Source organism: Podarcis filfolensis (genome assembly GCF_964270895.1).
Source record: "Podarcis filfolensis genome assembly, chromosome: 9".
In the NCBI taxonomy this organism is placed as follows: domain Eukaryota; kingdom Metazoa; phylum Chordata; class Lepidosauria; order Squamata; family Lacertidae; genus Podarcis; species Podarcis filfolensis.
Window position 1 is genome coordinate 11,565,891 of NC_139610.1, and position 18,909 is coordinate 11,584,799.

Genomic DNA, 18,909 nt, shown 5'->3' on the forward strand with positions numbered 1-18,909 from the left:
TTGCTTCACTGCCAATGTAAGACTCAGGGCTCCCTCCCTCCACGAAATGTGCAATTTAAGTTTCAGAAATGCAAATCCCCTCAGCCCAAAAAGTGACACAATGAGCAGGGTATGAAAAAGAAAGAAGAAAACAAGTATAGGTTTGGAACGTCAAGGTCACTGAAAATCAGGTTCTCCTCCCAGAGAGCACGTGTTGCGGTGAGGTCACCACAACTGACTCTCTATTGCTGGGGTGGGTACGTTTGGATTGCCAGAGCTCCCTGTTTGGTCTCTCGGAAGCATGGGACTTGTTCCAGCCAATGGTGTTGCAGAAATTGCTTCCGAAGGCAGATATATACCGCTACACGTTGCGTTGGGATTCCTGTTTTGCTTTGCCCACCGGATCACCCACCCACCCTCCCTATATTTAGGGTCCATGTTGACCTTGCTATATCATCGTGGGTCGTCTGCTTTTGAGGCAGGGGCCCAGTAGGAATTTTTCCCACTTGGCTGATTGGCTGGTGCCACTTGGGTTTTGCCTACCATAACCATATAGCAAATCATCACAACTTTGTAAGGTTTGCGGTTAGGCATTGGTTAATGTGTGTGGAGGGGACAAGGCGTGGCTGTGACTTGTCCCTTAGATGGTTGCTGTGTAGGTATTCCATTAAAGGAATCCAGGGGCTTGCCATGCATTAGTCTGACCCCTGAAAGGGGGATAGGGCCACGCAAGAGCCCTTGGGAGCACTCTGGGTGTGATCTTAGGGATCTGCACCCATCCCAATCGATCTCCCAGGGTGCTTACCTTGACGGACCTCTGCAACTGGCAGTTGCCAGTTCTGGTCCTGTCCTGGATAGTCTGGGACAGGATCAGATAGTCTGAACCAATGCCTAAGCAAACCAATCAAGAGCCTGTAATCAATAAAGTTGTGGCCAAAATTATGCCAAACCTCAATCTAAAATTTGAGTCATGGGTGAATTTATTTCTAGGCAGTTTTGGTGATCTTAACATGCAACCGTTTATTTATTTTTTGCAGGAATCACAGTGATTTTTTGCGGAATCACAGTGATTCCGAGAGCCAGTGTGGTGTAGTGGTTAAGAGTGGTAGTCTCGTAACCTGGGGAACCGGGTTCGTGTCTCCACTCCTCCACATGCAGCTGCTGGGTGACCTTGGGCCAGTCACACTTCTTTGAAGTCTCTCAGCCCCACTCACCTCACAGAGTGTTTGTTGTGGGGGAGGAAGGGAAAGGAGAATGTTAGCCGCTTTGAGACTCCTGAAGGGGAGTGAAAGGCGGGATATCAAATCCAAACTCTTCTTCTTCTTCTTCTTCCTGGTTTAAGAAAATTGATTTTTTGTTGTTGTTCTCGATGCATTTCTTAGCACTACTTACATTATTGCCTTTTCAGGATCCCTGGGGAAGCTTGCTAAGTTTCCTGTAATATAATACTGTGAACACCGTAATGTGCCTTCCATGTGACCACTTTCTGCCGCTTTAAAGAAATAGTCTGCAGCAACAGTCTGCAAAGTGGGGGGAAAGCAGTAGAAAAATAAAACTTTTGCTTGTTTCATCTTTCTATAATGTCAACAATGTGTGCATAAGGAAAAATGCAAGTTTTTAAAAAATTGAAACAGAAGTTATTAGCTACCATTTGTGTACTGATCGCCATTTGAAATGGCCACCTCTCTATTAAAATTTTGAGAATCCAAAAAGAAAAATGTTGTTTAATACTTATCCGTGCTGGAATATCACCGGAAAGTAAATAAACAAACTATTCACACTCACTTTGTTTCTCCCAGTTATTCCTGGATACGCTCCATCTAAATATAAGACGCCGAGGTTGAAGGATGCATCAGGATTGCCCATAGCTTCAGCTTTTAACCAGTATTGGGCTGCTTTCTCATAGTCTCTTTTGAAGTTATGATAATACCAACCCAGGCCATTCAGTGCTTGAGGCAGTCCCTGCCGGCAGAAAGGGAGCAAAAGGGGAAATCTTAAGAACTTTCCGGCTGAGAGTGTTTCAGTCCCTGATTTCTTTTGTTCGAGGACCCAACACCTTATGGAAATACATGGGGCTAAGTCCAGGCTGCTCTCAGAAGTAGATGAATAAATGAGCAAATTGAGTTAATTTGGATATGCAGAAGATATTAAAAAATAAATTTAAGGAACCGCAGAAAGAGGGGGAAAGAGGTCAAGTTTTGAAATGTCAGAATGATTGTAAGATCAGTGAAATGTACAAACCTGAAATATATAAATTAAAAAATAAACAAATAACAAATAAATAAATAAAATAAAAAACAAACAAACCACAGGATTTGAGGGGACCTAAATGAAACTTAAGGTACATTAGACTTTCAAGGATTGCATCTGTACCTGACAGTTTCTGGAGAAGTCGCTGCCTTAAGCTGTGTACACACTTAAGCACATTCAAAGCATATTCGAAGGACATTATTTCTCTCAAAGAAGTCTAGGCACTGCAGTTTGTGTTAAGTTGTGGGTGAACATATCAGACGACACAGGGATTCTTCAAACAGCTCTTGTTTATTCACAGGCCAGAACAGAACTGAACTGAAGGGTTCAGCCAGCCTGCTTATATAGAGCTCCAGTACAACGTAACTGTAACAACTTTCTGTAACTATCCAATCACTGAACGTCACTTTCGATCCCTTATTTGCATATGTGGACCTGAGTGAAAACTATCTACAGTATCCCCCTGCTGGCCCAGGGTGAGAACTTCAGTTTTCTCCTCACAGGGTTACTATTTTCAGCAGCGCTCAACAAGATACAGTACCTAGAATTCCCTGAGAGGAAAAAATGTGCTTTGGATGTGCTTTAACAGTATACAAAGCCTTAGACTCCTGCAGCAAAAACAACAATCTCGTGGGACCTTAAAAATCAGCAGATATATTGCGGCATGTCGCTGTGCTGCAGCAAGGGGACGCTCCATCAGGCAAGAGACAGTGCTGGACAGTGCAAATTCCCCTACAGAAACTGTTTTTTGTAGAAGTTACCTTGGATGCAGCTTTCTTCATCAGATGTAAAGCAAGTCTTCTGTTCTTTTTCACACCTTGGCCCTAAAGCAATGACAAAAATCAGGATTATACAAAGCTTTTCCAATTCCTGCTCACTGAAAAGTCACATTAGCTTAAAGGGACAAAAATGCAGGTGTAACTGTCAAATGTGCAGGATTCTCCCATGATTAATTGGTATCCTAGCAAAAAAATGGACTTTCTTCCTCCTCAAAGCACCTATATATCTTTTATGCTCGTGAAACGTCAAAAACCTTGTATCCAATTGACAAATGCAACCTCCTCATCCCACATTGATATTAATGTGTAAAAGGTAAAGGTTAAAGGTAAAGGACCCTGGATATTAATTTGTTGTTGTTGTTGTTTGGTTGTTTAGTCATGTCCGACTCTTCGTGACCCCATGGACCAGAGCACGCCAGGCACTCCTGTCTTCCACTGCCTCCCGCAGTTTGGTCAGACTCATGCTGGTAGCTTCGAGAACACTGTCCAACCATCTCGTCCTCTGTCGTCCCCCTCTCCTTGTGCCCCCCATCTTTCCCAACATCAGGGTCTTTTCCAGGGAGTCTTCTCTTCTCATGAGGTGGCCAAAGTATTGGAGCCTCAGCTTCAGGATCTGTCCTTCCAGTGAGCACTTAGGGCTGATTTCCTTCAGAATGGAAAGGTTTGATCTTCTTGCAGTCCATGGGACTCTCAAGAGTCTCCTCCAGCACCATAATTCAAAAGCATCAATTCTTCGGCAATCAGCCTTCTTTATGGTCCAGCTCTCACTTCCATACATCACTACTGGGAAAACCATGGCTTTAACTATACGGACCTTTGTTGGCAAGGTGATGTCTCTGCTTTTTAAGATGCTGTCTAGGTTTGTCATTGCTTTTCTCCCAAGAAGCAGGTGTCTTTTAATTTCGTGACTGCTGTCACCATCTGCAGTGATCATGGAGCCCAAGAAAGTAAAACCTCTCACTGCCTCCATTTCTTCTCCTTCTATTTGCCAGGAGGTGATGGGACCAGTGGCCATGATCTTCGTACCAATGGGTAATTCCACACAGAGGCACGTTCTGCTAAATGGAAGTCTTGCCCAAAAAGGGAAAGGAAAAATGCACCCAATACAAGATGCAAAAAAGAAAAGAAAAAGGGGGGGGTTAAAGCCAGTAATAAGAGGATTGTTTAAATAAATCAGGAAACTGGCTAAGGAAAAAGTCAGGACATTTGATGGCAAAGCCGTGAAAGGCTTGATAACGGAGACTGCAGAGAAGTTGCAGAATAAGAAGGGCAGAGATTGTTCCGGAAATGACCATTTCCAGCACTGCTCTTTTCGCTTCCTCCTCCAGCTCTATGCAAAAGGCAAAAGGTAAAGGACCCCTGGATGGTTGTGTCCAGTCAAAGGCAACTACAGTGGTACCTCGGGTTAAGTACTTAATTCATTCCAGAGGTCCGTTCTTAACGTGAAACTATTCTTAACCTGAAGCACCACTTTAGCTAATGGGGACTCCTGCTGCTGCCGCACCGCCGGAGCACGATTTCTGTTCTTATCCTGAAGCAAAGTTCTTAACCTGAAGCACTATTTCTGGGTTAGCGGAGTCTGTAACCTGAAGTGTATGTAACCTGAAGCGTATGTAACCCGAGGTACCACTGTATGGGTTTGCGGCACTCATCTCGCTTTCAGGCTGAGGGAGCCGCCGTTTGTCCACAGACAGCTTTCCGGGTCATGTGGCCAGCAGGACTAAACTGCTTCTGGTGCAACGGGACACTGTGACGGGTGCCAGAGCGCACGGAAATGCTGTTTACCTTTCCGCCGCAGTGGTACCTATTTATCTACTTGCACGGGTGTGCTGTCAAACTGCTAGGTTGGCAGGAGCTGGGACAGAGCAACGGGAGCTCACCGCATCGCAGAGATTCGAACTGCCAACCTTCTGATCGGCAAGCCCAAGAGGCTCAGTGGTTTAGACCACAGCGCCACCCACATCCCAGCTCTACGCACTTTTCAAGGGGGTGGGGCAGACAGCACCACCTTGTGGTGGGGAGTGGGAGGGTACTGGGGGAAGGCTACCTGCGCAAATGTGGTATTTATGAGCTGAAGAAATAAATCAAGGGGCTCGGCTGGATTGCTGGGTTGGTGGTTGTTATGTACTGAGTTGAATAGGATCCAGAATGCTGCAGTCTGATTGGTCCTAGAACAATAGGATTCAGACTGCAGCAGTCTGATTGGTCCTAGAACAATAGGATTCAGAATGCAGCAGTCTGATTGGTCCTAGGACAACAGGACCCAGAATGCAGCAGTCTGATTGGTCCACAGGAGCCACCCAATCCAGCTCCAGGTGGAAGTGAATCCGCAACCTGATTGGCCTACAGGAGAATCCCGGAATTAGCCAATCACGTGGGGCCCATTGTGTAAATAATGCATATAAAGCAGACATTCTGGGGGAACTTCCATTCCTCCTCACCGCTATGAGCTGAATAAAGAAGATGAAATCCACTCTCAACTCTGAGTATATTTCAGTGGTGGAAATCACTCATTTTACACTGGAATGTTTATTTTGATTATGTAAGGTTTGCAAAGAATGCTTCTCTGAAATGCTGTCACGTTCTGTAACAAAAGCAGCAGTTTCTCTGTTTTACCTTGAATAACACGATGGAATAATCATAGAGAGATACAAGGTCTCCTGTCTCCAAGGCACCCTTTGCATACCACTCGACAGCTGCTTTGGTGTTTTTCCCCACTCCTTGCTGGCCCCAGAAAAGCATCTGTCCTAAACGTTGCTGAAACAAAAGGAAAGATTTTCGTAAATCTCAGGTGTGTGCTTGTCAAGATCCATTTCAAAATTTCGCGAATCTATGAGAGTTTTCGTAAGTCCAAGGGTGGTGCTTAAAGTAATCTAAAAATTCCCTACCAGACAAGAGTGGCAGATCAAGTTGATGGACTATGCTGAAATGGCAAAAATGACTGGGAAAATCAGAAATCAAGATGATCAAATCTTTAATAAGGAATGGGTGCCAACAGTACCAAACTATTGAAGGCTTTTCACCAAAGCCAGACTAAACGTCTTTCCTTCTGCAGTGCTGGATGGCAGGTTGAGAGGAGTTTCCTACCAGGACAGACTTTGCTTGTGTGCTCAAGACATTGATTCCATAAAACATATTTTGTTGCACTGTGCAAAATATGAGCAAGCCAGGGCTGAACTGATATTACCCTTGCTGGTACCTTTCCCGGGAAAATCAGAGGCTCACTATGTCAGGTTCCTATTGGAAGACCGGACAAACGCTAGAACATTAGCAGTGGCAAAGTTTTTATTGGTGGTTGCAAGAACCAATGATCCCTATATTCTGAACAAAATGCTTGTTTAACCTGGAGGTAGGCTGTATGAATTGTGTATTGCTTTGTAACGATTTGTTGGGTCTCTGGACCATAATAAAGATTGATGATGGTGAATAAGGAATGGGGGAAATTTATAACTTATCTTGGAGACCATTGTAAACATTTAAAATCGTTAGTGGGATTGCAATAACACTTGTGATGTAACGAGAACTATAGATGTAATAGAAACATAATAATTTGGATTACTATAAAAGATGCAGCAGAAAACGTTTTAAAACAGGACCCATAGAGGGGAGGAGGGAAGTCCAGGGATTCGTGGGAGTCTTGTATTTATGGAAGGTGTTGTGGTATGGGTGTAAATTTTAATATGGAAAACCAAATAAACAGATACATAAAAAAATAAAATAAAATACCGTATTTTTGCTCCATAAGACACACTTTTTTCCTCCTAAAAGGTAAGGGGAAATGTCTGTGCATCTTATAGAGCGAATGCCTATGGATGGCGGGGGAATCCTGCTGCAGTCGCGAGCAGAGGATCCATGGTTCCCCTTCCTTCCCTCCTCCGTGGCTCGCTTTGAAGCAGCAAAGCGGGAGAGGAGATGCTTACACTGCTTACTCCTTTAAAGCACATGGATCCTCAGGATTTTTGCATTGGGTCACCCCATGTTCACCATCAGATCACATAGCATGTTCATGGCTACAGCCTGCACCAAAAAAATCACACACCCATTGTTGCCTGGGGCTGCAGTGGCGCAAAAACGTGGTTACAAAGGACAGATCTACATGGATTCTCAGGATTTTTGCATTGGGCTACCCCAAACTCACCATTAAATCACATCTGTGGCCACAGCATGAACCACAAAAATCATACATCCACTGTTTCGTTCAGAATATTTTTTTCCCTTGTTTTCCTCCTCTAAAAACTAGGTGCGTCTTATGGTCGGGTGTGTCTTATGGAACGAAAAATACGGTAATCTAAAAAATACAGCTGAGCAGTCAAATGAGGAGAGGAGGAGGAGGAGGAGGAGGAGGAGAAGAAGAGGAGGAGGAGGAGTTTGGATTTGATATCCCACTTTATCACTACCCGAAGGAGTCTCAAAGCAGCTAACAATCTCCTTTCCCTTCCTCCCCCACAACAAACACTCTGTGAGGTGAGTGGGGCTGAGAGACTTCAGAGAAGTGTGACTAGCCCAAGGTCACCCAGCAGCTGCATGTGGAGGAGCGGGGACGTGAACCCGGTTCACCAGATTACGAGTCTACTGCTCTTAGCCACTACACCACACTGGCTCTGTGGTGGGCTGTTTCGACAGGCTAATCACATTATCTTGCGGTGGTGGGAACTGTGTATATCTGAATCCCCTTCAGTGTGGTTTGGAATACAACGTGGGACCATGCATCCCTGCCAGCTGTTGTGGGTTGAGCACCCGGCTTTGCATGCCACAAGCTTGATTTTAACCAAGTTAGAAGAAGTTGCCCTTCAGTTCAGTTTCTAGAGAAAGGACAATTGTTCAGGTCTACTAGCAAAATCTCCACCTGCGCAGCTGCGTTTCCTCTTGTCGCTTCGTGCTTCAACCACATGAAGATGTCGCCATTTTCTTTCGTTTGAGCTTTCAACAACTCTTCGTCCCGGAGCCTGATGGTTTCTACAAAGGCCTAGGAAAGAAAGAAAACATTAAACAGACAAATGGAGAGAGGGGAAGAGGAGATCTCATTCATAACACTGAAAATGTTAGGTGCTGTCTAAGCGCTCTGCTCCATTCTTGCACTCGGACCTCTTGACAGTTTGCCTTTGAGTCAGTCAGTGCTAAGGAAGGCCAAAGAAAATGGACTACTATTGGCTCTGCCATCTTGATTCAAAATGTACCCCAATACCCATGTATCCATGTAAACCGCCCCCCATCCCCACTCACAGTTCCTCTTGTCAAGTAGGGCAATCATATATTGAGAGGTGGCCAAAGCTATGTCAAAAAAGCAGTGTCATTTCAAAGTGACATTTTGTTTTTTTTTAATAAATTTTTATTGAAAATTTTATTTACAACATAACACAACCCCCACCCCCAACACAGTAATCCACCCCCAGCAGACACAAACATAACAAACAACAAGCATAATATACAGCAATACAAGCAACCAAATAAAAGAGTTCCTTTATCCTGTTTCTGGCATCCTTATTTACTTCTTATAAGCTGTTTCCTTTATGAATAATTATTAAGATTTTTCTAATTATAACTTAAATATCCACAAAGTCTCCTGCAGACATTAATCAAAACAAGTCCAGGTATGAATTTTAGGGCACTGTTTTGTGAAGTATTCTCTGTATTTTCCCCATGCTTTTTGAAATTCTTGTCTAGTATGATCTCTAATTGCCTCTGTTAATCTAGCCAGTTCAATATACTCTAACAGTTTGTCTTGCCATTCCTTTTTTGTTGGCACAATTTCTTTTTTCCAGCAAGGATCCTAATTGCTAAAAACTGGAAAAAAGAAATTGTGCCAACAAAAATGGAATGGCAAGACAAACAAACTGTCAAAGTGACATTTTGGTCTGCCATCTTGATTCAGAATGGCACCCAGTGTCTGAATAGCCACAAAATATCCCACTCCACCTCAGGAACCCTCATGCTAAGTGTGGTGACAAAATATTGAGAGGCAGCTGAACCTATGCAAAAATTTTTTTGGGAAAGTCACACAAAAGTCACTTTTTGATCTGCCATATTGATTCAAAATGGCATCCACCAAAGAGCAATGTGTTACATGCAGAAAGCACCAAAGCTATTCCGGGATGTCTCCCACCAAAGCGGGGTTTGGAGCTAGTAAGATGGCTGCCCCTCACAAGAGGGTTTTTTTCTTTGCCTCTCCACAAGACTGATTAAAAGATCACAGGCAACAAAGTTAAGCAACAACCTTTTCCTGAAACTGATTGCAACCAGTAACAGTTAATAACAGTACTGGGCTCGGTGGGGAGATGTATTGAATTGAGCTCAGGCAGCCCTGTACGTTCAAGCTGAACTTAGTATCAACATCGTCACTTTCTTTTGGGAATTATAGGGACAGAACTACCTAAATTGTATAGAAATTTATTTATGTATGTGTCAGAGCTGCCCAAGGTCCCAGCTCACAAAGGACCAACGCTGCTTCATTGTTAAGTACAAAAGTCTTTATTGAAGTTCAGTTTCACTTCCAGAGCCGCAGCGCGCAGCTCTACGTCTCAACTGTCAGATCGCTGATGATCCGTCTGAATCTCCTCCCCCCGTACACCAGTTTAAGACCCTCGCCTTGCTCCACCTTTTCCGCTGCTCTTTCCTCCTCTGGGTCCGCCTGCCCGCCGGGGTCTCGCCCTTTCTAGCCTCTTCTGACGCTGATTCCCCTGAGCCTTCTCCCTCCCTCCGGCGGGCTTTAGGAGCTGGTTCCCCATCCGGGTCTCCTGCTGTCCCCCGCGCCTGCACATTTGAACTTGGCACGCGCGCCCAGCCAGCAGCTTTCCTCCTGACCGTTTCACTGCTGCTGTCACTGCTTCCCCCTTCGGGGGGGCTAGCTGCAACTGACCTCCCCTCCATTCCCCCACTCTCCGATGGAGGCGTGGTCAGCCCTGACTCACCTCCTCTCCCCGCTGGAGGAGACACTGCCCCTGACACATGTGACTCTTCCCCCCCACTACGCTCTGGTGGGGAAACTGGTCCCGATCCCCCACTGCTGCTTTGGGGTTCCCCTCTGGCTCCTTGTTTCTGGTGCGTCCCCCCTGGGACCCCCCTTGCTCTGACCATCGGCGCCCCCTTCTGGGAATCTTCTGATTCGCTGGAGAAGCTCATGGAATCTCTCGGGCCACTGTCATACTCCCCTACGCTTTCCTCGGATTCTTCCCCTTCGCTCTCCAACTCCTCTCTCCCCAGTTCTCCTGCTCCTGATTCCCTGACAGTATGCTACTACAGCAGCAAGAATTCTACTCGCCCCAAAATGGAAAGAAGCAGAAGTCCCAGCAAAGGAACAACAGATGCAAAAAATTATGGAATATGCAGAAATGGCAAAACTTACAGGAAGAATAAGAAATCAATATAACAAACTTTTTACTTAAAAGAATGGAAATGGTTTGTTGAATATTTACAGATAAATTGCAAGCAGATAAAAACATTGGCAGGGTTATTGTAATAACCTGCAGTTGCATAAGAGTTTATATTTAAAGTAGATGAATTTGGATATGCAGAAAATATTAAGAAATAAATTTAAGGAACCACAGAAAGAGGGGGAAGGAAGTCAAACTTTGAAATGTTAAAATGATTGTAAAATTAATGAAATGTATAAATTTGAAAAGTATAAATAAAGGCATTGTTTTAAAGGCATTGCCACTTCAGATTTCGGTCAGGAGAGTCATTCACTACAGTGATTTGGCAGAAAATTTCCCAGTAATGTATTTGGAAACACTCCATTTTCAGAAAGACGGGGGTCAAATCTCAACTGCACGTTTCTTTTTACCTGGTCTCCTTCGGAAGCATGTTGATCACGTGGCGTCTTTAAGGCGACATCACTATAATAAGCATATGACAATTCCAGATCTCGTGGGTAACCATTAATGGCTTGGTAATGCTTATATCCGAGGCTCATCAAGGCCAGCCTATCACCGCCCTGAGCTGCAACCAAACTGTACAGTAGCCCCTGGTAAAAATTAAAAGATAGGAGCGTAAATTTAATCGTGGCCAATAGAAATACCCCAGAGAAATGAGAATATCTACATTGCGAACCATAGATTAAGTTCAGTACAGTGGTACCTCTGGATGCGAAAGGGATCCATTCCAGAGGCCCGTTCGCAACATGAAAAGAACGCAACCCGCAGCGGCGCATGTGAGCACGTGCGGGTTGCTATTCGCCTCTTCTGCGCATCATGACATTTTGCGCATCTGCGCATCATGTCATTTTGCGCATCTGCGCATGCGTGAGCAGCGAAACCCGGAAGTAACCCTTTCTGGTACTTCCAGGTCGCTGCGGGACTTAACCTGAAAGAACGTAACATGAAGCGGATGTAACATGAGGTCTGACTGTAAATAACAGAAAGCGTAGAACGGCAACTGTAAGCTCTGAGGGGTTTTTGCAATCCTGGCCATAGCTGTCAACTTTCAAATCTGTCCCTCACCTGTCCCGGGGACAGTCTACGGGATATCTAACAATCCGGGATAGCAGCGGGAAACGGCGCTGGAATAAGGGAAAAAAAGGGAAAGTTGACAGCTATGATCCTGGCCCTGCCATGACTTTGTGCCTCAGATGAAGATGAGGAAGAATAGGTGGGTTGTGAACACCCCCTTCCATTATCAGTATTTCTCAAAACGTTGGACTACAACTCCCATCATCCCTGACCACTGGTCCTACTAGCTAGGGATAAGGGGAGTTGTAGTCCAACAACAGCTGGGGGACCCAGGTTTGAGAAACGCTGCATTAGCGAGAGGGCCGGCTGCCACCCTTGTGGCTGATGACTGCCACGACTGCCACTGCGCCTCCCTCTTTGCCACCCACCCGCTGCCCACAAACGAAGTGGCAGCGATGCTGGCACACCATGCCTCATCCTGAGGAAGGGGTCCTTCTGGGTGAGATCACCCAAGGAGCACTCACACTGTTTTCCTCTGCTGCGAGAGCAGGAGATTCTCGTTTGAAGTTAGCGTAAAACTTTCCAGCTGACTTCAAAAAGCAACACGCTGCCGTTTGCGCAGGCGGCAGTGACGCAGGCCCTCTCTGGATGATCTCCCCTGCGATGCTTTGTTCTGAGGAAGGCTACGTGCCTCCTCAGAATGAGGCACAGAGTGGCCATGCTGTCACACGGGTGGCGCTGTGGTCGAAACCACTGAGCCTCTTGGGCTTGCTGATCAGAAGGTTGGCGGTTCGAATCCATGAGATGGGGTGAGCTCCCGTTGCTCTGTCCCAGCTCCTGCCGACCTAGCAGTTTGAAAGCGCACCAGTGCAAGTAGATAAATAGGTACCACTGTGGTGGGAAGGTAAACAGCGTTTCCGTGTGCGCTGGTTTCTATCGCAGTGTTCTGTTGTACAGTGGTACCTCGGGTTACATATGCTTCAGGTTACATACGCTTCAGGTTACAGACTCCGCTAACCCAGAAATAGTGCTTCAAGTTAAGAACTTTGCTTCAGGATGAGAACAGAAATCGTGCTCCAGCGGCGCGGCAGCAGCAGGAGGCCCCATTAGCTAAAGTGGTGCTTCAGGTTAAGAATTGTTTCAGGTTAAGTACGGACCTCCGGAACTAATTAAGTACTTAACCCGAGGTACCACTGTACCAGAAACGGTTTAGTCATGCTGGCCACATGACCCAGAAAGCTGTCTGTGGACAAACACCGGCTCCCTCAGCCTGACAGTGAGATGAGCACTGCAAGCCCATAGTCGCCTTTGACTGGACTCAACTGTCCAGGGGTCCTTCACCTTTTACCTTACCATGCTGTTGAAGCAGGAAAGGAGGAGGAAGTGAGGTGGCAGTGGCAGCAGGGAGCAAGCGGAGATGTGGTCTCAGGTGGCACATTGTCTTGTGCCAGCTCTGCTTACAGTTATGTAAAGTAATAAGGCCAGTAAGGGGCAAATGAAGCAATGGTTTTTCAAGAGAGCTGAAAGGGATATAGAACCTTTGCTTCCCAATGTATAAATAAACGTTCCTTTGTCTCTCTGTCTTCTTTTGACACACACATACACACACACACACACACACACACACACACACACACACACAGAGAGAGAGAAAGGAGTATCAGAACAAGATTGTGAGAACAGTCAGTGTGTTTGTAAGAGGGAGCTGAGAGGGATAGGCTGTCCTCAGTCCTGCCCTATGCTGATTTTGAGTCGAAGAACAGAGACCAAAGTGACTCTTAGTCCTACTCTCTGGAGGAAAAGGGGACCCAGAACACACTGAGGGGTTGTGGTCTTGGGGAGAACATCACAAACAGAAAAAGATGCCAAGTGTTTCAATCAGAGGTGAAAGGTGGAAGTGTGGAAACACCACCTTTGACTCTGAAAAAACCGTCTCCAACCTAAAAGTGGGATTTGGGAGACGAGATAGCAACTATTGCTAATTCTCAAGCTGTTCTTAGGCAAATGTGAGCCATCCAAATTCTTACCTGAGCTGGGTCTGCAGGCCTGCCCAATCCTATTTCAAAGATCACGCCAAGAGCATAGGACGCTCTGTGATCTCCACAGCAGCTGGAATCCATCAGGGACAAGACAGAAGAGTTTATATAACGTAGGCCATGAGCTCTGGAAAGATTTTGAGCCGCCGTCTCAAATAAGCTGCGTCCAATTTCTAAAATGGCGTCCTTTTGGCCTTCAGGTGCTAAAATCATAAGATATAAATGTTCAATTAAACTACTGGCTGTGAAAACAAGCAGGTTCTGATTAGGTAGCTTTAATTTCCCACACGCTTACTATTAAGTAGATTCGGTGCCTAATCCAAAGTTACTATAAGGGGGTGAGGGGGTTGCAAGACACACTAATAATGTTTTAACATGTATATTGTGCCATCACTTTCACAGATTCACAGAGGTTATACATATAGCATCCCAGTCATGTGGCAGTTATCCTTCACTTTCCAGTGTAATTTATTATCGCTTTTCTTAGTGCAAAAGGACGGCAATTTTTACAGGGGAAGGGGAGTGAATCTGTTGTCCAAAACAAATTTAGTCCTTGCTATTTATTGCAGGGCATTCATTTTCTTTGTGGTGACAGAAATGAAACTGCACTCTCATTCCACAAAGGGCACATACTACTTGTTAAGTTGTGGGTGAACATATCAGAAAACACAGCGATTCTTCAAACAGCTCTTGTTTATTCACAGGCCAGAACAGAACTGAACTGAAGGGTTCAGCCAGCCTGCTTATATAGAGCTCCACTAGAACGCAACAGTAACCATTTTCTGTAACTATCCAATCACTGAACGTCACTTTCAATCCCTTATTTGCATATGTGGACCTGAGTGAAAACTATCTACAGTATCCCCCTGCTGGCCCAGGGTGAGAACTTCAGTACGTAACACTAGTATCTACCTTAATGTATCAGAAATCCCCACAAAGCGTGGAAGGAGCCAAAGATATCTCTTTGGGTCTGGCATCTGATGTGATTTTCTCCCTGTGCCACTAATATACAACTCTGGGGGCTGGTATGCCACAATTGAGAGTGTAAGACCAGAACCTTATTCCTCACACAATAATTTGTTAAAATGTGGTCCAGGGAGAACCAGCAGTCTCTAAGATCACGGCGAAAACGAAAGAGGAAAAAGCTGAAAAGCCGCATGTTTCTTGCAAAAGTTAAGTGCTTGCTAAAGGAAAGGAAAGAAGTAAAATCTCCAATTACCTCCTGATAACTGTAGACCTGTCTCTTGCAACTGTTTAAACATGCTGTAGTATTTGTCCAATAGTTCTTGTCTCCAGCTGAAGGCTGCATCCTTGGGGTGTCCTCCATATTTATTGATCATTTCCAGATAGTAGTTTTCATAAAGGCCTGGAGAAAATGAAAGCGAGTCATCTGAAGGCAGCCCTGTTTAGGGAAGCTTTTAATGTTTGATGTATTACAGTATTTTAATATTTTTTTTGGAAGCCGCCCAGAGTAGCTGGGGAAGCCCAGCCAGATGGACGGGGTATAAATAAATTATTATTATTATCCTAGCTGTATCTGTGAAACTTCTCACATACAGGTGTCCACCTTCCCACTTCAGAATTACTTAATGGCGTCACAAAATCACTTGATTTTGGTTTTAGATTGTGTCCCCCTGGGTCGATTTTAAAGTGCCTGAACCTAAGACTGCTGATACAACTACACCAAAGACATGCAGCATGATCCTAAACTGTCAGTTTGCATTTCTTAGTGCAGAAAGGATTAATCTGATGTGTAGAGATCTTTCCTATTCTAATTAGTTAAAGAGGGTTCTGGAGGTTTTTCGGTGTGAAAGAAACAAGCAAAAGGTTCATTGTGTTTGGGTTATACCTTCAGAGAAGCTGAGTACAGCTGGATTAAACTGACTTATCTCTTTCTGTCAAGGACATGCTGACTATAATAAGAGGCCAGAAGGAGCCTGGGTTTCACTTTTCTCTTTCTATCTCTTTTCCTCCTGGTGTGGTGTTGTGTACATACTATACTTAGTGTTAAGGTTTAGACTTATTATGAGTTATTGTAAGTTTAAGTCAAGTCTGCTGCAACTGGATTTCTTATGGACAGTGCCAGTCCTGAATGTATTCGATTTGTGACCATTATGCTCATTTGCCTTCAGTAGCAGTAAAGCTCTGCTGGATGAAATACAATTGCCTCTGGTCTATTTTGGGGGGATCCTGTAATGTGTTTAGCAAAATACGATTCTCGAGATTCAGAAACAATGACAGCAAAAGTTGCACAGAATAGATATAGATTTGAGGCATAAAGATGCTTAATGAGTAAACAAATATCTATTGCATGGAGCAGGGAAGGAATACCTTTAGTTCCACATATTTGGCCTCAATTGCCTTATCCTCACAGCTTCTTTTAAATTAAACAAACAAACAAATGATAGGAGATCCTGTAACCCTACATGATGCCAAGTTCTGTTCTCGCTACTTGCATTTTTGCTCTTTGTGTTTCTGCACAAATCCATGCCTGGGCGATGTGCTCTGGACAGCGAAACATTTTTGATAGTAAAGGTCAATTCTTTCCAAAATGTCTTCTTTGTAGAAAGGGTTAGAAATCTGTGGGTGAGGGGAAGAGTAGTAATCATATGCATTTCCTATAAGACGTATATTTTAAAAAATTGCTAAAATGCAGGAACACCATTTTTCATTCCTACTGCAGAACACAGGCAAGTGACCACGGACGTTTGCAGATCGGTGTTATACAGACAAACTGCCTAATTTGAACACTTTATTATAGATGACGAGATTCTCCCTATCCACCTGAAAGGGGTATAAAGTATGCTTGATAGACATTTTTAATATAAATGCTAATGGGATGTTATTGCCACATATTCATGCAAGCTTCAAAAAAACTTCCTGATAAAGTTCTCACATAATAATAATAATAATAATAATAATAATAATAATAATAATAATTTTTACTTATACCCTGCCCTCCCCAGCCAAGGCTGGGCTCATAGAGGAATAAACTATTCCATCCAAGTGGCTAAACTGGTCATTAGACTGTCTGTCTGGATTCTGTCATTTAGTTATATATTTTTCTTATTTTAATAAATTATTAGTATACTTAAGAATAATATAAAGTTCATCAACTTTTTTATTTAAAAAAAGCTTACATGGTTCCATCGTAACAGTATCATAACTTTGATATCATAAATATCGATATATCTATCTATCTATGTATATATCTATATATATCTATATATCTATATATATCTATATATAGAGAGAGAGAGAGATAGATAGATAGATATATAAAACTAGTTTATTTAAATAAAACATGTGGTGGGAGGGATGAGTGTTCAGACCCCTGGGCTCTCACTTGTGGGGTGCCTCAGGGTTCTGTCCTCTCCTCCATTTTTTTTAACATCTACATGCAGCCGCTGGGAGAGATCATCAGGGTGTTTGGGCTGGGTGTTCATCAATATGCGGATGGTACCCAGCTCTACCTCTCTTTCAAATCAGAACCAGTGAAGGCAGTGAAGGTCCTGTGTGAGTGTCTGGAGGCAGTTGGAGGATGGATGGCGGCTAACAGATTGAGGTTGAATCCTGACAGGACAAAAGTACTGTTTTTGGAGGACAGGAGGTGGGCAGGTGTGGAGGACTCCCTGGTCCTGAATGGAGTAATTGTGCCCCTGAAGGACCAGGTGTGCAGCCTGGAAGTCATTTTGGACTTGCAGCTGTCCATGGAGGTGCAGGTCAATTGTGTGTCCAGGGCAGCTGTTTACCAGCTTCATCTGGTACGTAGGCTGAGACCCTATCTGACTGCAGACTGTCTCGCCAGAGTGGTGCATGCTCTAGTTATCTCTTGCTTAGACTACTACAATGCGCTCTATGTGGGGCTACCTTTGAAGGTGACCCGGAAACTACAACTAATCCAGAATGCGGCAGCTAGACTGGTGACTGGGAGTGGCCGCCGAGATCACATAACACTGGTCTTGAAAGATCTACATTGGCTCCCAGTACATTTCTGGGCACAGTTCAAAGTGCTGGTGCTGACCTTTAAAGCCCTAAACAGCCTTGGTCCAGTATAACTGAAGGAGCGTCTCCACCCCCCATTGTTCCGCCTGGACACTGAGGTCCAGCTCTGAGGGCCTTCTGGCGGTTCCCTCGCTGCGAGAAGCCAAGTTACAGGGAACCAGGCAGAGGGCCTTCTCGGTAGTGGCACCCGCCCTGTGGAACGCCCTCCCACCAGATGTCAAAGAGAAAAACAACTACCAGACTTTTAGAAGACATCTGAAGGCAGCCCTGTTTAGGGAAGCTTTTAACTATTTTATTGTAATATTTTGTTGGAAGCCGCCCAGAGTGGCTGGGGAAACCCAGCCAGATGGGCAGGGTATAAATAATAAATTGTTGTTGTTGTTGTTGTTGTTGTTGTACTTTTGGTTGCCATATGGTTTAGGCACTAGGTGGCATTGGATTTAATTGGATTTAGATAAGTCAGGAGTTTCCTGTTCTGCACTTGTTGGAGTGGCGAAGCTTTAGCAAAATTTCCTTCAATTGCTTGGTGTCAAGTCCAGTTTTAAACCTACAGATTTCTAACAGGACAAGGAAAATGGCACAGTCCTTTGCGGCAGTAGCCTTTGTCTTTAATAGTCTTGCATCATGGCCACAAAACGACTCAAGGAGGAAGGAACAGCGAATCTGAGCTCACTCCTTAAGCATCATAACCGATAGCCCACCCGAGTTACAGTACTGCATTGGAAATGAATGTCAAAGGCAGGCACAGGTAACTCTAGATCCATATTGACATATTTGTTACCTTCTGTTCACTCACCTTTCTGGTCTCTAGGCCATTAAGACGATAGTATTTCACTGGACCAAAGTATCCTTCAATACTTGATGAATAGCCACTGCCTCCAAGAGCCAAGTAACCGGAAGTGTCATCGAAATAGAAATCCTCCCTAAAACTAGAAAAGCCAATGTTTTGAAAAATTCTGAAGCAAATAAAACCTCTGATTTCCCAGGCAGGAAGAGGACTCTGTCATAGAATAGTCTGGAATATATTTTAAACAAGATGGTTTGGAGGCTTACAGGGACACAAGCATAGTGTTCTCTCTAAAGACCCCTGCATTGTGATGAGAAATCCAGTTTGACTTCGGTCAACAGAAGCGCTTTTTTAAATTAAATCTGGAAAGGTGCAATAATAATAATAATAATAATAATAATAATAATAATAATAATAATATATTTATACCCCGCGCACCTGGATGGGTTTCCCCAGCCACTCTGGGCAGCTTTCAACAGAGCATTCAAAACAGAATAAAACTTCAAACATTAAAAACTTCCCTAAACAGGGCTGCCTTCAGATGTCTTCTAAAAGTCAGATAGTTGTTCATTTCCTTGACATCTGATGGGAGGGCGCTCCACAGGGTGGGAAGAAATGATTAACAATAGGACCCACAAAGGGGAGGAGGAGATTTTGTCTTTTTGTTGTATGTTGGATATGTGATTGTA

The 18,909-nt window shown here is 44.2% G+C and overlaps 1 protein-coding gene across 1 annotated transcript in view; it reads right to left on the reverse strand.

Moving 5' to 3' along the window:
- Positions 1–18,909, reverse strand: part of SEL1L3 (SEL1L family member 3) — a 45,476-nt gene that overhangs the window by 14,597 nt on the left and 11,970 nt on the right. Inside the window, exons 7-16 of the mRNA XM_083630176.1 lie at positions 18,230–18,362; positions 15,885–16,008; positions 14,648–14,794; positions 13,420–13,631; positions 10,789–10,968; positions 7,855–7,974; positions 5,625–5,765; positions 2,991–3,053; positions 1,765–1,941; positions 1,372–1,499 (exon numbers count right to left, since the gene is read on the reverse strand). Of these exons, the coding sequence (XP_083486302.1) occupies positions 1,372–1,499; positions 1,765–1,941; positions 2,991–3,053; positions 5,625–5,765; positions 7,855–7,974; positions 10,789–10,968; positions 13,420–13,631; positions 14,648–14,794; positions 15,885–16,008; positions 18,230–18,362 (1,425 nt within the window). The remainder of the gene's footprint in view (positions 1–1,371; positions 1,500–1,764; positions 1,942–2,990; positions 3,054–5,624; positions 5,766–7,854; positions 7,975–10,788; positions 10,969–13,419; positions 13,632–14,647; positions 14,795–15,884; positions 16,009–18,229; positions 18,363–18,909) is intronic.